At 39.5% G+C, this 16191-nt stretch overlaps 1 protein-coding gene across 1 annotated transcript; it reads left to right on the plus strand.

Moving 5' to 3' along the window:
* Nucleotides 1–658: 658 nt before the first annotated feature.
* LOC132148768 (gastrula zinc finger protein XlCGF8.2DB-like) lies at nt 659–10111 on the plus strand. Its single transcript, XM_059557467.1, has 2 exons — nt 659–783; nt 8923–10111. Exons 1-2 carry the CDS (start codon nt 699–701, stop codon nt 9708–9710), a joined length of 873 nt encoding a protein of 290 aa, XP_059413450.1. The 5' UTR covers nt 659–698; the 3' UTR covers nt 9711–10111.
* Nucleotides 10112–16191: the final 6080 nt, after the last annotated feature.

Genomic DNA, 16191 nt, shown 5'->3' on the forward strand with positions numbered 1-16191 from the left:
TTAAAATCACAGTTCCTATTTGCATTTTCATCTAATTTATATCAGGTGTAAATGGTTTCTGCATTCAGAAATCACACTCTTTATGTTTCAGCTGAAAAACATTTCTGTGCGCTTCTGTAATTTTAGATGAGCGTTTGAACTTTTATTTTGGTGTGTCGCTGTGACGTCATAAAGCCGCGCCGCTCCTGTGTCTGTTGTGATTTAGCTGAAGAAAGGTTTGTGGTTTTAAGAATTGAAAACAGTGCAATCCGTGCAGTCTCTTTTTGCTTTTACAAATGATTATTATCTTATGTGAGATTGCAATGCTTTACCCAACATGTTTGAGTCTCTCTCAGGTGAGTAAAGCTCATCCACACACGAGTCACGCAACAGACGCGTCTCAGTTCGCTCTCTCTGTAGTGAATCCGTTCATAAAGTGATGGAGAAACCCTTCACCCCACGCCGGCGACACCTGCTGTCGAAACCGTGCCATACAATCATCACAAACACGGGTCACGACTTCTGCAAACCACCCGCAATCTTTTAAAGTGGTAAATGCGTTTTACAAATGAACAAAGATTTAATGTCTATCGTAACTATGAACGGATTGAGACCCACCTAGAGATTCAGTTTGGGTTGGTTTTTCTCTCTGTTAATTATTCTGATCTCAATCATGACGGAGCAGAAAGTACAGCCGCTGAGGTTCATGTGATGTACAGATGGAGTTAATTAAAGAGGAGAGCGAAGACATGAAGATTGAAGATGCAGTCCGTGTGAAACAAGAAGAGGCGGAGGAACAAACAGGTTTGTTTTCATCCTCACTCGTCTGATCCTCATCTAAATGTCCAGCTCTACACACGTGAACGATTCATTATTGAAGAATGGCACATGAGTGGTTTTTCATTAAATTATAGTGGTTTTATGTGTCATGAAGCGGGGCGCCTCATGTTCATACGATCCTTCCTAAATAGTGTGTGAGATTAGAATAAGTGTGTCTCATAATATGTAGAAAAGAGGTGAAAGATTTAGTTCAGAACTACAAACAGATGAATAAAGTGTTAAAAAACTACAAACATGGCAGATGTACTCAACAGATGGTTAAGTCGAGAGGTTTGGATAAAGGGGTTTGAGTTACTAATAATCAACATTTTAACCTGGTTAAAAGAAGTTTATTTAATGTTATCCATGTTGTGTTTCGATAATTTTTATAAACACTCGTTTGGCATTAACTTTTAAATGCATCAGTATGCAGAAAATAAGAGTAGAGATCTCTGCAGAGGTAGCACCAGTCCTACAGTACCATTGTCATAATGCCATCGATTAGATAGGAGCTTATCCACAAATGCCAACATGAAGCTGTCCAAGATAATATTGTGGTGTGTAGCCAAAAGATGGTGCTTAAATTCTGACTGAAATTACAGAAATACAGTTTCTTTGCAGAACTGAACAGTCAAGAGGATGCTAATCCATTTGTGTCTAAAATATTATAAAAACAGTCAAGTGCTTAAATTTAGCCTTTTTAGAGACTGAAGTATTGGAAAATCTGGAAAACCTACTTATTTTGTTAAAGTACTTAAAAAAAAAAAAAAAAAAGAATGCATGTGGTTTATACATATGATAATATCTACATGAGCTTTTATGTAAGCTTTTGAAATAAGCTGTTGTCCTAACTCTGTGAGTTCATAGGAAAGACTCGTGCTGATACTGTAAGATCAAAATAAATGAAGATTCATGTGAAATTGTCAGTTGAAGTGATGCAAATTGAACATGCACAAAACTAAACATGTAAATATAAATTCGTTCTATGATTTATTCTTATCAAAGAAGAAAATAACTCAACCTGCACAAAGGGGTTTGCAGCTTTTTTTTTTACCCGATTACAAATCAGTTATGTGGTTGTGTGAAAAACCAAAGCTTCAGACATCAGATCACACGGTTGTGACAAAAAGGATCAAGCTTCGAAACCTGAAGATACAATTTTTGTTTAAATCAGTTTTGTTCATGATAAATATTATTTTAAAAATTAATAAGTATTTTAGTTTAACACATACCTTTTCAGTGATAACTATGGAAAAAAAAAAGATATCGAGTAACTATACGACTGTTATGATTGTTACAGATAGAAATACTGGCTGTTATATGACAATGGTAATATGTAATGTGTAAATTGTCAAAATTTTATAATTATGATATGTAATTGTTGCATAAGACTATGAAATAATAAACGTTTATTCATAACTAGGGCTGCTCCGATCACGATCGGCCGATCGTTAATGCGCATCTCGTCAGTAAAGCCGGTTCTCTAATCAGCGGTTAATTCCCTCAGGTGCGTGATTTCACATAGAGCAGCTGTTACTACACAGAGCCGTTGTTAACTGAGAAGATGCGCAAATAAACGCTGAAAATGAACGTGGATTTGCGCATCTTCTCAGTTAACAACGGCTCTGTGTAGTAACAGCTGCTCTATGTGAAATCACGCACCTGAGGGAATTTACCGCTGATTAGAGAACCGGCTTTACTGACGAGATGCGCATTAACGATCGGCCGATCGTGATCGGAGCAGCCCTATTCATAACTATTTAATGTCTTTTCATTTACAGTAGCATGTACTATGAGTATTCGGGAAATGTCATGCCCTTATATAGCGGCCTGCGAGCATCAGTGTAAATATTGCATTAAAAGTTTGTCTGGGAAAGCTCAACAGGGTTTGTCTCATTCATCTGTATTTGTGATATCACAAATCCCAGAAAATATTTGCTGTAGTCCAAACAAGTCGTTCAATGTAGTTTTTGAAAAGTGATTTCTTTTAAATAAAATATCTTCTTTTGAAGTGGATTTTGAGCTTTGTAACGTTGAAGATCTTTTTATGTTCCAACAGCAACATTACAGACTAACTAAAGTTGAAAAAGTGAAAAAGAATAATAGGACCCCTTTAAAGGGACACTTCACCCATTTGCATTTAGCTTTGTATTGTTAGAAACCCAGTCATATATTATAATGATCATGGATTTTTCCTTTATTTTTCCCTGAGATGGGAGAAATAAGGATTTAAGTGTTTTACTTCCTGCTTATTATGACGTAAAAATCGTCATTTTGTCAAAATGTCAAAGTCAAAATTCATTGAAAAGTGTAGACTACAAACACAAGCTTATTATTATTCCAGGGGGTGGGACCCACTCACCCTACAGGCCTATTACAGATCAGTGGGTGGGACTAAACTTACAGAAACGAAAATGAAAATCCGCCATCTTGTTTGGAAGCTATGTAGCTAAGCTAACAAGCGCTTATGGAGTCAGATTTACGAGAATGGCTGGAGGAACAACTCATGATACGGAAGAAGAGGTTTTTTCTGTTGCTCGAAACAGATGTTCGTGGCTATCTATACTAGCCACAATATAGCGCAGAGCAGCTGAGGCTGATGGAGGAACAGGAGGCGGCGGCTGCAGCCGAGGCCGGAGACCTGCCTGTCGCGTCCGAGGAGCCCGGGCGTGCTCGAGCTGGTGCGGACTGGTGGTGCCTGTGCTCTCGTTGTGCGCCTACGGACACAGAGCTCGAGTCCGTCTGCTGAAAGAATTTGAAAGATGCCAATTTCTCCTCGAAGAAATGTCTGAGGCAGACAAGGACACGGATGTTTGCGTTGTGAACCATCCTAGTTTCGCCCCGCATATGGACAGAGGCGTCCTGGAGACATATTTCAGAATTCCGAAGGTAAACTGGACACGCCAGCCGAAGCCTGCAGTGACAAATGGATGTCTAACAGTAAAGTAAGTGTTTCAATTTTATTTATTATTCATTTCGTGAAATGTACACAATTTCTTCAAGCATTATTATCACGAAATGATTCCCGGTTAATAAGTTACGTAACGTCAACTGTAAACTGTTTGTGCAGTACCTTTTTTAATGCACAAAAAGCTTACTGTGGCATTGTTTACTACTGTGGCACGTAAATACCATACATCGCTAACTGTGTCCTCAATGTCTTGTAGACAATATCGCCTAACAGCCTACCGACACTTTCTCGAATGGGTCCTGCAAGGCGAGAGATTGGGTAGAGGACGTCGTGTCATTCTACCCGCTTGTGTCGTGCAGGCAATTCGACTAAAATATCCAGCTCCAGATGGCCAGTACTGCGGGCACCAAGAAGTTGAGGACGCTCAGGAGGAATCATAACTTTTGTTCATATTTATATTTTTTGTTGTTATAAATATTTCAATACATTTTTTACATTCACGTTTCTGTTGTCCGAATAGTGTTTCTCCAAATTTATGTTTGATAATAATTTGGGCTATTAAATGATCAACATTTAATAAGTGGAACACTGGAACAAGTAACCACCAGTTGCCTTATAACAATATATTGAAAAATAATGTAGGCATAACCATTATTTTGCTGTCGTATTGTGCAAGTCTAAATGGCAAAGTTTATTCCTAAATCAATTTACTCCCAAGTTTATAACGAAGAACTTTAGTGTAGACATAAAGAATTGAATAAGTATTTTTTTATTCACAAATGTAAGAATTTTGTCATGAGTAGACAAGAAATTTAAACAAGATTAACTAAACAAGATAAAATTAGCTAAAGCCAACAATTTCTATATACATCCATTATTTACAGAATATAAAAAGACTAAGACTATATAAAAAGACTACTGTCCCAAGACAGTAGTGATAGAGATGGAATTTGAATTGGGTGCAATGTGTAGAGGTCTCAAAAGCGGCTTTTGAATAAAGCTTTGGCAGTCTCTTGCGGTGGTTTTGGTAAAGGGGCAATGTTGGGTGGCAAATCCGGTTGTGGCAGGGCAAGTGAGGAGGTTGGGGTTTTGTACTTGATGTTCATATTGCGTCTATTTTCAAGTACTCTCTCGATGAGATCTCCAACAAAATGTGTTGTGTGTGCCGTGAATATTTTTTTCAGTATCCATTGCTTGGATTTCTTGCAGTAGACTTGATTGAACCGTAGTTCTCCTATAAATGACAAGGAATATAATAAAACCAGATGAAAAAAACAAATTCTGAATAAAGATTTGATTGCAGTAGAGTTCTCTCCACAATGAATAGAATTGTATATATATATATATATATATACACACTTTTATATTGTTTTTAAAAAACAACATGACAATTCAATGCTGTTAACATTATAATTTTTTTGTTATACTATTTGAAGAGCGTACATGGTAACAAATCTGTTACTGTGGTGGCTTGTTTCCTTTTTATAATGTTTTCGTTGTGGTCAAGGATGGCAAGGTAGGACCTCATTCCTTGGTATGAAAACGCCTGACGCTTGGGGAGGTATTTCAACATAGCACTGTGAAAGTTTTCTAGGTGCCCTGTGTGCAATTACAAATAGGACAGAGGATGGATAGGTAAGACATGTTGATTAGGATATAGAATAACATTCAAGAGTGAAAGCGCATTGATTCTCACCAGTGTGTTTGAACAGTGCCATATGGTCGAGGTCTTTCAAGAGCCTTTGGTTTAGGACCAGTGACGACAGGGCCTGAAATGCCGATGAGTCTTTTTCAATCCACATCCGCATCCTCTGGTCCTGGGCGGTAAGAGGAGGATGGTCACACCGTTGCCGTTTTCCATCATCATCTCTCCACTCGTGTTCGTTGCTAACATGGTGTGTAATTTGTTTCCACCTGTTTTTCAGTGCCTGTGTGAAAGAAAAGATTTTAAATAATACTAACACTAAAATAAACAATTTATATATATATTGTATTGTAGCTTTTAATACCTTACCTCTATGTTCCCCTTACTCATGGCACATGAATACCACATGTGGTTTACGACAGACCTGTGAAAGACATTTAAATTAGTAATTTCAAACCTTTTAAACCAATGGAACTTCTGCAATATTTCAAACCAACACTGACCTGGACCATGCGAGAAGGATTGCATTTTCTTTTTTTTTCCCCTTCGTCAGCATTTTATTCCGGAAGCCTGTGTTCGTAAATGCAGCAAAATTTTAATCAAAAACCAACATTTTACATTTATTTATGCATTGTGCACATTCAACACATACAATGGCTGAGTTCAGCAAGGCTGCACAGATCTGGCCAGGGGTCAGGAGTGACTCAATTATGTATACTGAGAAGTAAGGTCAATTGTGTGCGTGTGTTTGCAACAATTGAAAAAACAACATACCTTTGGCTGTGTGACAGATATCAAATTCATGCATGATATCAGGATATTGTTCCCTCATTATCTTTCGTATTGACGCAGAGCGGTCCGTGGCCATCACCTCCACGTCAAGGCCCAAGTCCAAAAGCTCTGTAAGTCCCCTTCTAAAACCAAGTGGCTCCATGGCTCCAGAGCTGGTGGCCTCTGTAGACTAAAGAATCAAGTTTGATAAGTTTGATGCTATCAAAGTTTTCAACATAGCATTTTTTTTTATTGTTATTATGCATCCATTTAAATATATCTTACCTGCACCAGTTCTGTGTGTACTATCTCCTTGGTATCATCTAACATGAATGTGTAGTGACAGTACTTTGCATTAAAACCTGGTGAGTCACATTCCGGGCGCTTCCCATCCTTCTGGTCCAAATAAACCCTTGCCAAGATTTCTTTTCTTCTGTCTTCATACAACTGCTCAATAGCAAGGTGCAAATATGTGCTCTGAATGGCATAAAAAGTAGTTTGTCCCATCATTTGGACACCAATGGTTGAGCACCAGTCTGATAGTTCTGTGAATGTTCCACCCTTGAAGAGAACAGCCGCCGCAGAAAGGAGATTCACCTCAGGCATTCCTCTTACATCTGGTGAAGATGTCCAAGTCCCCGAATGGCCCCCAAGACAAATCCAATTCACCTTCCTCTGTGCCCCAGTGTCAATGATGACCTTCGAAGAAATTGGCTTCCCACACATTTGGCAGAATTTGAAAAGTGACATGAGGCTGGATTAATTTACAATAATCTTTTTTTCACGCCAGTCTTTTACACCTTCTTCTTCTGAAGATGACGATGATGTTGGGGGGATGGTTGACTCAGCCTGATAGCTTTCGTCGGTTTGCAAAACTTCAATGCTGCTGGCACTTGTATTGAGGCCTCCAGGTGTATTTGGGCATGTTGACTGTAAAATCCAAAAAGAGATTTCTTTTTAGTTTTAAATTCAACTAATATCAACATTACATTAGTTTTAGAATTCCATTATAGACAATCTGATGTACAAACTTACCAACTCTACTGCTTGTACAAGGGTAGGTTTCTTGACTGGTGTTGAGGTAAGAAGACACTGTTCATCATCCGACGACGACGACAACAAAGCAGCAGCAGTTCGCGTCTGAAATTGCAAATTAAACTTCAATTTACGTTAAACTTTAATGAAATAACATCTTACGTCAAACAATATTAATTTACATCAATACCAACAACTTTACAAAGAACATTGTTGCAGGTTCACGTTGAAAGGAATGTCTTTCTAACATTACATTGCTAGCAGCTAATTTGCTTCTGAACTTCTTCATTGTTGACGAGTGGAGTTTTAATCACAAAAACTACAACCACTAGCAAGGAAAACATGCGGAAGACGGCAGATTTACTTTGTAAACAGCCAAATTATATTTGATGTCCTACTTTACTACAGATGAGTGTATGTGTGTTAACAGAAATAGGAGTCTCTTACCTCCAAGCGAATGCGTTTAGCGCTGCTGCTAGTTCCAGATGTTCCAGGCTCTTCATCGGCGTCTGGAAGGGTAAACACGGACGGAATCGCAGTATCCAAAAGAACGACTCTCTTCACTCCAAGTACATTTAGTTCGTAGTCTTCCTTCTTAAAATGTAAACTGCAAATCCTCTTGTTTTTTAGGTCTTCCATCCGTGTGTCTTGCAAAGACATCGCTCTTAGCCACTGTTTGCATCGCTCCATAACTCTCGGTAGGGCATGAAAACTTACTTTTTGCCCTTTCCTTGATTTGGCTGAACATCCGGGTACCATGCAATAGTTCACCATTTCCAAATAAATAGTAACAAGGAATATTTCAAAAATGAGATCGCCAATGAATTTCAAACTCAAGCGGTAACGTTAGCTAGCCTAGTGCTTTCTCTGATAGGCGGGTTTCACATAGGCGGTGTTCTGGATTAGTGGGAGTGGCTTGTGGAGCTGTGCAAATGTGTTGCATTGTGGGAGTTGGGGTTTCACATACAAATAAGCCCTAAAGTTACTTTCTGTAATAACTCGGTCAAAAAGGCACCAAATTCAAAAATTTTAATAGATTTCTACTACATATATGACCCACTTTCAATGAAGATCAATGTTCCCACGGGTGAAATGCTCCTTTAAATGCTGAAACAAACATAACAGTAAATTCAGATTTTTGGTATTTTATTTGGCCAATACAAGACAATGTCTAGCCTTCCCATACTTAATGGTGTTAATATACTCTGCTAACTTGAAGAGTTGTGTAATTTCTTCAGGTAAGCAAATATAGAACTGGCTATCATCATTATAGCGGGGAAATCTATTGAAAATATCTCTCACAGGAAGCAGATCCAATGAGAAAAGCAGAGGACCTAATACTGAACCCTGCAGCACTCCGTGCTTCTATTTGATGAGTTGTCTCTTTATTTACACCAGCAATGTGGTAGAGGTCAGATATATAGGACATAAACTCTTTAAATTTTTGGCAATTATCACCGCCATCGGTGTATGAATGAGTGTGTGAATGGGTGAATGTGAGGCAACTTGTAAAGCGCTTTGGATGGCCATGGGTCTGTTGAAAGCGCCATATAAATTCAGTCCATTTACCAAAGGTTTGTATCTTGGTACTGGCAGGTACACTATTGACAAGAGGTTCTCAAATTACAGGTTACCCCTTTTTCAGTAGCTTGGTGGGTATAGGATCCAGCAAACATGTGTTTTTGATGATTTACATTTTGTTTTCTGTTGCTTTGTGTCCATTAAACTGGAGTTAACTTGTATTTGTCTCTTTTCACCTTAGGCCTGATACTGCTAAAAGAGGAGAGTGAAGTTGAAGAAAAAAGTCACTGTAAGAAATATCATGATATCATAACTGAAGTAAACTCTGAAAAGACTTCCTCAGGAAAAAGTAATTTCACCTGCCAACAGTGTGGAAAGTGTTTCTCTACAGAAGGAAACCTGAAACTCCACCTGGACCTCCACACTGGAGAGAAGCCTTACACATGCTCTCAGTGTGGAAACGGTTTCACCCAGCAAGGAAGCTTTAACAGGCACATGAGAGTTCATACTGGAGAGAAGCCTTTCACCTGCAAACTGTGTGGTAAGAGCTTCACAACAAAACTAAACCTCAAGTATCACATGAACAGTCACACTGGTGAGACTCCATTTACATGTGATCAGTGTGGAAGGAGCTTCAGACATAAGGTAACCCTTAAAAAGCACATGAAGGTTCATGCAATAGAAAGCAGTTTTACATGTCTTCAGTGTGGAATGAGTTTCTCAGACAACAAAAACCTTAAGAATCATGTGATAATTCACACTGGAGAGAAACCCTACATGTGCCTTCAATGTGGAAAGACTTGCTCAAACAATACAAACCTTGGTGTTCACATGAGAATTCACACCGGAGAGAAACCTTTCACCTGCCCTCAGTGTGGAAAGAGCTTCAGATTTGTAGGAAACTTTCAGACTCACATTAGAGTTCACACCGGAGAGAGGCTTTTCACATGTATCGAGTGTGATGAGAGTTTCACGTATCAGAGAGACCTGAAACGTCATTTGTTAATTCACTCTGGAAAACAATTCTAGTGTTCAGCTGTAGCAAGAGATTTACAAATAAAAATTTCTTATGAAATAAAGTTCTTGTCATTAGGGGGCAGTTGTGGCCTAATGCTTAAAGTGGGACTTGTAACCCGAAGGTTCGAGTCTCCGGTCCAGCAGGAATTGTTGGTGGGGGATGTCCAGCGCTCTCTCCACCCTCAACACTAGGACTGAGGTGAGACCCTTGAGCAAGGCACTGAACCCCAACTGCTCCCGAGCTCCGCACCATCGGCTGCCCACTGCTCCGAGTGTGTGTTCACTACTGTGTGTGTGTGCACTTGGATGGGTTAAATGCAGAGCACGGGTCACAACACTTGGTCTCACTTCACTTCTCCACAAATATACACCAGAAACGTCATGCAGATAAACACCCTATTTGTGTTCTGTGTGAAAAGTTTTAAATGGCTCTGCAATTGAAATGAGACCATACAATACTAGAGATGCCTTAAAATTAAAACAACAAAATTCAATTAAGTTTAAATATTGAACAGTTGTTTGAGACGTCCTCTAAGTTTGATTGTAAATGGATGTCTTTAATTTATTTTATTCAGTTTAGTCTCTTGGAATCAAATTGTCTTTTCACAGCATTTCAAATCTTACAATGTAAATGAGAACATAATTAAACATTTAATAAAAAATGATAAATAAAAGGGTTTCAACTGAGCTAAATGTACATTGCATTGGGTTATTTTAGTGTGAGAGTGCACATGTATGGCTACTGTTGGGGTTGATCTGGTGGATCCAGCTGTGGGTTTTGCCATCGCTGAATATTCTAGCAGTCCTACTGCTGATCGTAAGTATTTCTAGCTTATTTCACAAGGTGCATTCAGAAAATATTCAGACCCCTTTATTTTTTTTCACCTTTTGCTATGTTGCAGCCTTATGCTGAAATGTTTAAACCCCTTAATCAGCAATGACGGAAGGTCTTGAAACCTGTGGTCTACAGCAGTGGTTTGCAATCTTCTGCACATTTTGTATGTGTCCCTAATCAAATGCACCTGATTAAGGTCTTTGTCTTAATGCAAATGGTAACCAGTGCCGTGAGATAAGCACAGGTGTCACATGGATACATTTTGGCTTATTTAAGACCAGGGGTTGTTTGCCCCAACTGGACGTACACCTGGTTGTAAGACTAGGCTGAACGTAAAATGCACTTTAAAACATGTGGAGAATTTATACCCGTTGCACCATCTCGGCGTAGTGCTATGTATGTTTGACATCTTGCCTGGTAGGACAGCTTGGAAATGTTTTACGTTATTAATTCCCTTCATTATTTCTAGCATGCCTGACATCCAATAATAGCAATACCTTTTGTGCTTTAATCATAATTCAAATTCTATCAATCTTCGGACAAATTACAAACTATAAATGTTTATTTTTCAGCGACAGAAAGATGCCAGTAAAACACAAAAAGTCACATTTAGCTCAGGAAAGACATTCATTGTACATAAACTCTACAGCCAGCTATAAAAAATAACTCTAGAGATAAGGATTGTATTACATTTATTATATTTTACTTAACCTTGATGACATGTGCCATGGGAATGTGCAGGTAGGCTTCATATGTAAAAACACGGACTTGTTAGGAAATGCTCACTGAATGAAATCATGGTGCGGTGGCTTCACTTGTTATGATGTCTTGAGCAGTTCAGTTCTATAGGGCTATCAGTAGTTGTAGCCATTGGCCATGAACGTCATCTCCACTGTATCTATAACTGCGGGAGAATGTGTCAGCGTGGATGCTCATTGTTTACGCCGGGCGTAGTTCTGCCTGATTATAGTCTCAGTTGGTGCAGCAGGTGTAAATATTTATCTTAAAGCTGGACATTGCAAAGCTCAGCACAGTTTTTTAATGTCTAGTTGGTGCAACCAAAGTCCTTTTAGGCTAGTTGTGCCACTCGGCCGCCATCTTGGCAACGCCTCCGGGCATCTATTTCAGAATAACAAGACCAGGCTCCTATCTAAATGAATGGGCAGAGAGTAAGAACTGCACTTTAACTGGTCAATGGGACATGAAAACTGCATGTATAGAAACAGCAGTGAAATATGATAAAAATCGCTGAAAAAGTTTGATGACTTTGCCCCAAAATAAGGTTTAAAACGCCTTTTTTCCCACGCAGGCTATACTTTTATTACGCATGCGCAAGGGTTCACGACACCAACTTCATTTACGTCTCTATCCAGAATGCCGGTGTTGTGCTCAATGTCATTTGTTTTATCAGTGTACAGTACAATATTTTGAATTATTATTTTCTTGTCTTCTTCTTGTGTCTCACTTTTTCTTTGCTTTGTCTACCCCTGATATGGACAGACTTTTTTTGTAATCTCATTGTATAACGTTATGTGTTCTGTACAACAAAATTATTTAGGCCGTGTTGCAAGGTTAATTTTTTAACAAATTTGTGCAATTTGCTTGTTGGTAATAAACATTTAAACTGTTATCCATTGTATTTTATGTTGTTGGGTATCACAAACAGAATATAATACGAAAATGTAGGTACTATCTTACAGCGGTCTCCTTTCCCCCACAATGCATTGCATCACGTCACGTTGGGGAGAGAATTTACCAAAGCCGCCTTGAGAGCATTGAGAGTGACTAGAGAGACGAGTAGTAGACGAGAGTATTCAGATAGCGCAGATTATAAATAAATACATAGATATATATAGATAGATAGACTACATATATAGATAGATAAACAGACAGATAGATAGAGAGATATCGACCAACAGCGACCCAAACGCACTCACTTCCCTACAGCACAAGCTTTCCAGCGCAGTTTCCATGGGACAGCACCGCCCACACAAGCACCTGCCAAACACAGCGACACACACGCGGCTACGTTTGCAACAACATTTTCACCGGAGGACGAGATAAACGCTTAGAAACGTCCATATAGCTAGCATGATGCCTTCTATTTCTAGATGACAAAGACAACGTTTACCAGTTCTATGACACTATGACAAAGGTTACCGGTACTTATCTGAACTAACGTCATGATCACTGCCACTAGAAGAAAACGTTGATTTTTTTTTTACTCTGTGCTACTCAATGACAGTAATAAATAAATAAAATTATATATATATATATGTGTATGTGTGTGTGTACATATATATGTGTGTGTCGTTATTGTGCACTGCTGCTCGTAGACTAGCTCCAGTGCTCATTGCTGCGATGCTAAACGATAGCAACTCACCAGGACACTTCACCAACTCTCCACTAATTCTCCTCAGACCATGCATTTAATAAGCTTTGACGGACATCAGTTCTTGGCAATTCCTCATTTGCCCTCTCACGTCTGGCTCGATCGAAATAACACTGCTGCGGATCATACATGTTGGCTCTTGCCCCCTCTTCCTCATCCCAGTCAGCCGCTATAGTTCTGATGCTGCGTTCCAGGCAGGTTTTTGAGCTCGTAATCACTAACTACAAACGACTTTGTACCGTTCCAGGCAAGTTACGCCAAACTTTCTGAGCGCAAGGAATTGTAGCTAGATTATTTATTTTATTGCAACGTTCCATTGACCTAAAATCGTTTTTCAACGTGTACCACTTGCATAAACACTGCATCCGTAGGCAGTATTATTCGTAGGGGCTGTCATCGTTGTTTCGCGTGCTGTGTGACCTCGGAACTCGGAGTACATCGATCTAGTACGAGACACGAGTTCACGGGTGGGAAGTCACGAGTTTGATTGCCGTTCCTGTGCACTTTCACGGGTTTAAGGTTGGAAAAACATGGGTTACGGGTTGCCTGGAACGCGGCATCATACTAGACTGAGGCTACCTTTCCTCCACTTCTCCCCAACGCGACGTCATCACCGTGTTGGGTAAAAAAAACGTTAATACCAAAAACTTAAAAAATAGGTCTTTAAGACCATTTTTGAGACATTTTAAAAATGATATACATATCTTGAGTGATTTATGTACCCATTAATCGAAAGTGCTGGTTAACCTGCAACATGACCTTTAATCCTGTTATTCGAGGATTATAATTTGCTGACTTGTAAAGTGGAAATGTTTTTGGAATTAATGTTCTCAAATAGAGTCATGAGTTTGTAACCCTACTCCTGACCAGCTCATAAAACTTTATGATCCTACTGGGAAACAGAACAGGAAAAGCCAGCTCACTGGAATTCTTGTTAGAAAAGAGAATAGTACCCTTTTATTTAAAATGTATTCTAAATATATTGACTGTGTTGCCTTTTTGGTGCTTAGATATCTTTCCATAATCAAATTGGAGTATCTGCAATTTTATCGTGTGTTAATCAAACTATAAATGTGTGTAATTCTGCATATGTATGTAACTTCATGTTTCTATCAGTTATATCTGAATTCTTGGTATCTGTTTAACCGTCATGCTTTGACGGACTCACTTATATAAAGGAAATTAATGTAAAAATGTATTAATCTGGAATTACCAACTTGCTAGAATATAACTGCTGAATTCTGATGAGCTATAACTCACGCTTTTTTCCCCGCTTCAGATCGCGGACGTTCATTGGTTCACCAGTCAAGCCATAAGAACTGAAACCAGGAAGTTCCCGCTGGTCTCTTCTTCCTTTTTTCTCTGCACTTCCGTCGGGTAGTTGATCTCAGCACTGCGGTTGAGAGAACAGCCTGTTCTCATGGCTCCTTAAAGGAACACTCCACCGTTTTTTGAAATAGGGCTTATTCACATTATTTCCTACATTTAGATAGGTGGGCAAATGCATTTTTGTGTCAGTGCATGCATTGTTTTAGTTTGACTGGGTCGGCGTTAGCTTAGCTTAGCACAATGAATGGAATCCTTTGTTGCCAGCTAGCATGGCCTGAGTAAAAGTGATCAAAAAAATTAAAAAAACCCACCTAATTACTTGTGGCCTGCGTATTCACAACGAGTACAAATAGCGATCCAGATTAACACTATGCGATTTCCTAGGCAGATATTGACTTGGGACTATATTATGGGGAAGCACAGGCGAAGCACTGCTGCTTAGGCAAAGCACTGCTACTTCGGCGCAGAGATATCACGCAACACATGAAATCCCACGAATTCCGTCAAAATACCGGCGTGCAACGCGTCAAAAAAAACAGAAGAAGAAGAACATACCGACGTGACCTGCACCGAGTGTCTTCGCTTTTGGATGATTTATTTTGAGAAGTTACAGCAAACATGGTTATTACCTGCATAGCAAAAGGTTGTGAGAACAAGCAAAGGACATACACGAATGTAATGTTTCACAGAATTCCATCTAATGTGGAACTGAGAAATAAATGGCTAGCAGCTCTGGAGATCTGTAGTTCAACGCCTCTCAACAAAATAAAGCAGTATCGTGTTTGCGAAGAACATTTTGCACCAGAGGACTACTTTGAAAAAATGGAATATGGGTCCAGAAAGACGGTACTACGTCTGAAAGATACGGCCGTCCCATCTATTTTCAAAGCACAGGAAGAACAAAGTGCACATGTAAGTTGTCTTTTATTTCTCTTCCTATATAACCTATATTGCCTGTGAAAACATCAACTCTATGTGAATACAGGTATAATATGGGTCGATCTATACATGCGTCATGATTAAAATAATCACTTACTCTGTGGACAGCTGTCCATTTGGTCCATTCGGCGTGGGGCGTTTTTTCCAGTTCACTTTGTCACACCGGAAAAAAAAATCGAGTACTACAGAATGGATCAGCGCCGTGAAATCCTCTGTAGATGTGACACAACTTCGGGTACGCTCATCATGATCTGACGTGTTGAGCCTGGTCATCAATGGCAAAAACATGTCCCACTCTCTACAGCACAGACACTCTATTTCCGTCGGCATAGATTGGCATATTCCCCCACATTCACACCACCAGTTCATGTTGGCTCTCATCCTCACGTCCTCAGGCTGTTGAGCGATCGCAACCTCCTCCTCCTGTCGTTCTATTTCCAAAGCACGCAGCTCGTCTTCTGTAAACTCTGGTTCAAATAGGTATGGTTCTGGTTCTTGACTGTCTGAGAAGTCACCCTCTTCGTCTCTCTCAAAATCAGCCATGTTCATCGCCATTCGTGTACTGTAAGGAAAATAGCCAGGCAGCTACTATTCACGGTATGTTGACGGAAGTCGTGGGATTTCATGTGTTGCGTGATATCTCTGCGCCGAAGTAGCAGTGCTTCGCCTAATATCTGCCTAGGAAATCGCCTAGTGTTAATCTGGATCGCTATTTGTACTCGTTGTGAATACGCAGGCCACAAGAAGTAATTAGGTGGGTTTTTTTAATTTTTTCGATCACTTTTACTCAGACCATGCTAGCTGGCAACAAAGGATTCCATTCATTGTGCTAAGCTAAGCTAACGCCGACCCAGTCAAACTAAAACAATGCATGCACTGACACAAAAATGCATTTGCCCACCTATCTAAATGTAGGAAATAATGTGAATAAGCCCTATTTCAAAAAACGGTGGAGTGTTCCTTTAAGGGAGCGTTCATCTCCGTTTTTCTTTTGTTTT

Source organism: Carassius carassius, chromosome 9, assembly GCF_963082965.1.
Source record: "Carassius carassius chromosome 9, fCarCar2.1, whole genome shotgun sequence".
Classification (NCBI taxonomy): domain Eukaryota; kingdom Metazoa; phylum Chordata; class Actinopteri; order Cypriniformes; family Cyprinidae; genus Carassius; species Carassius carassius.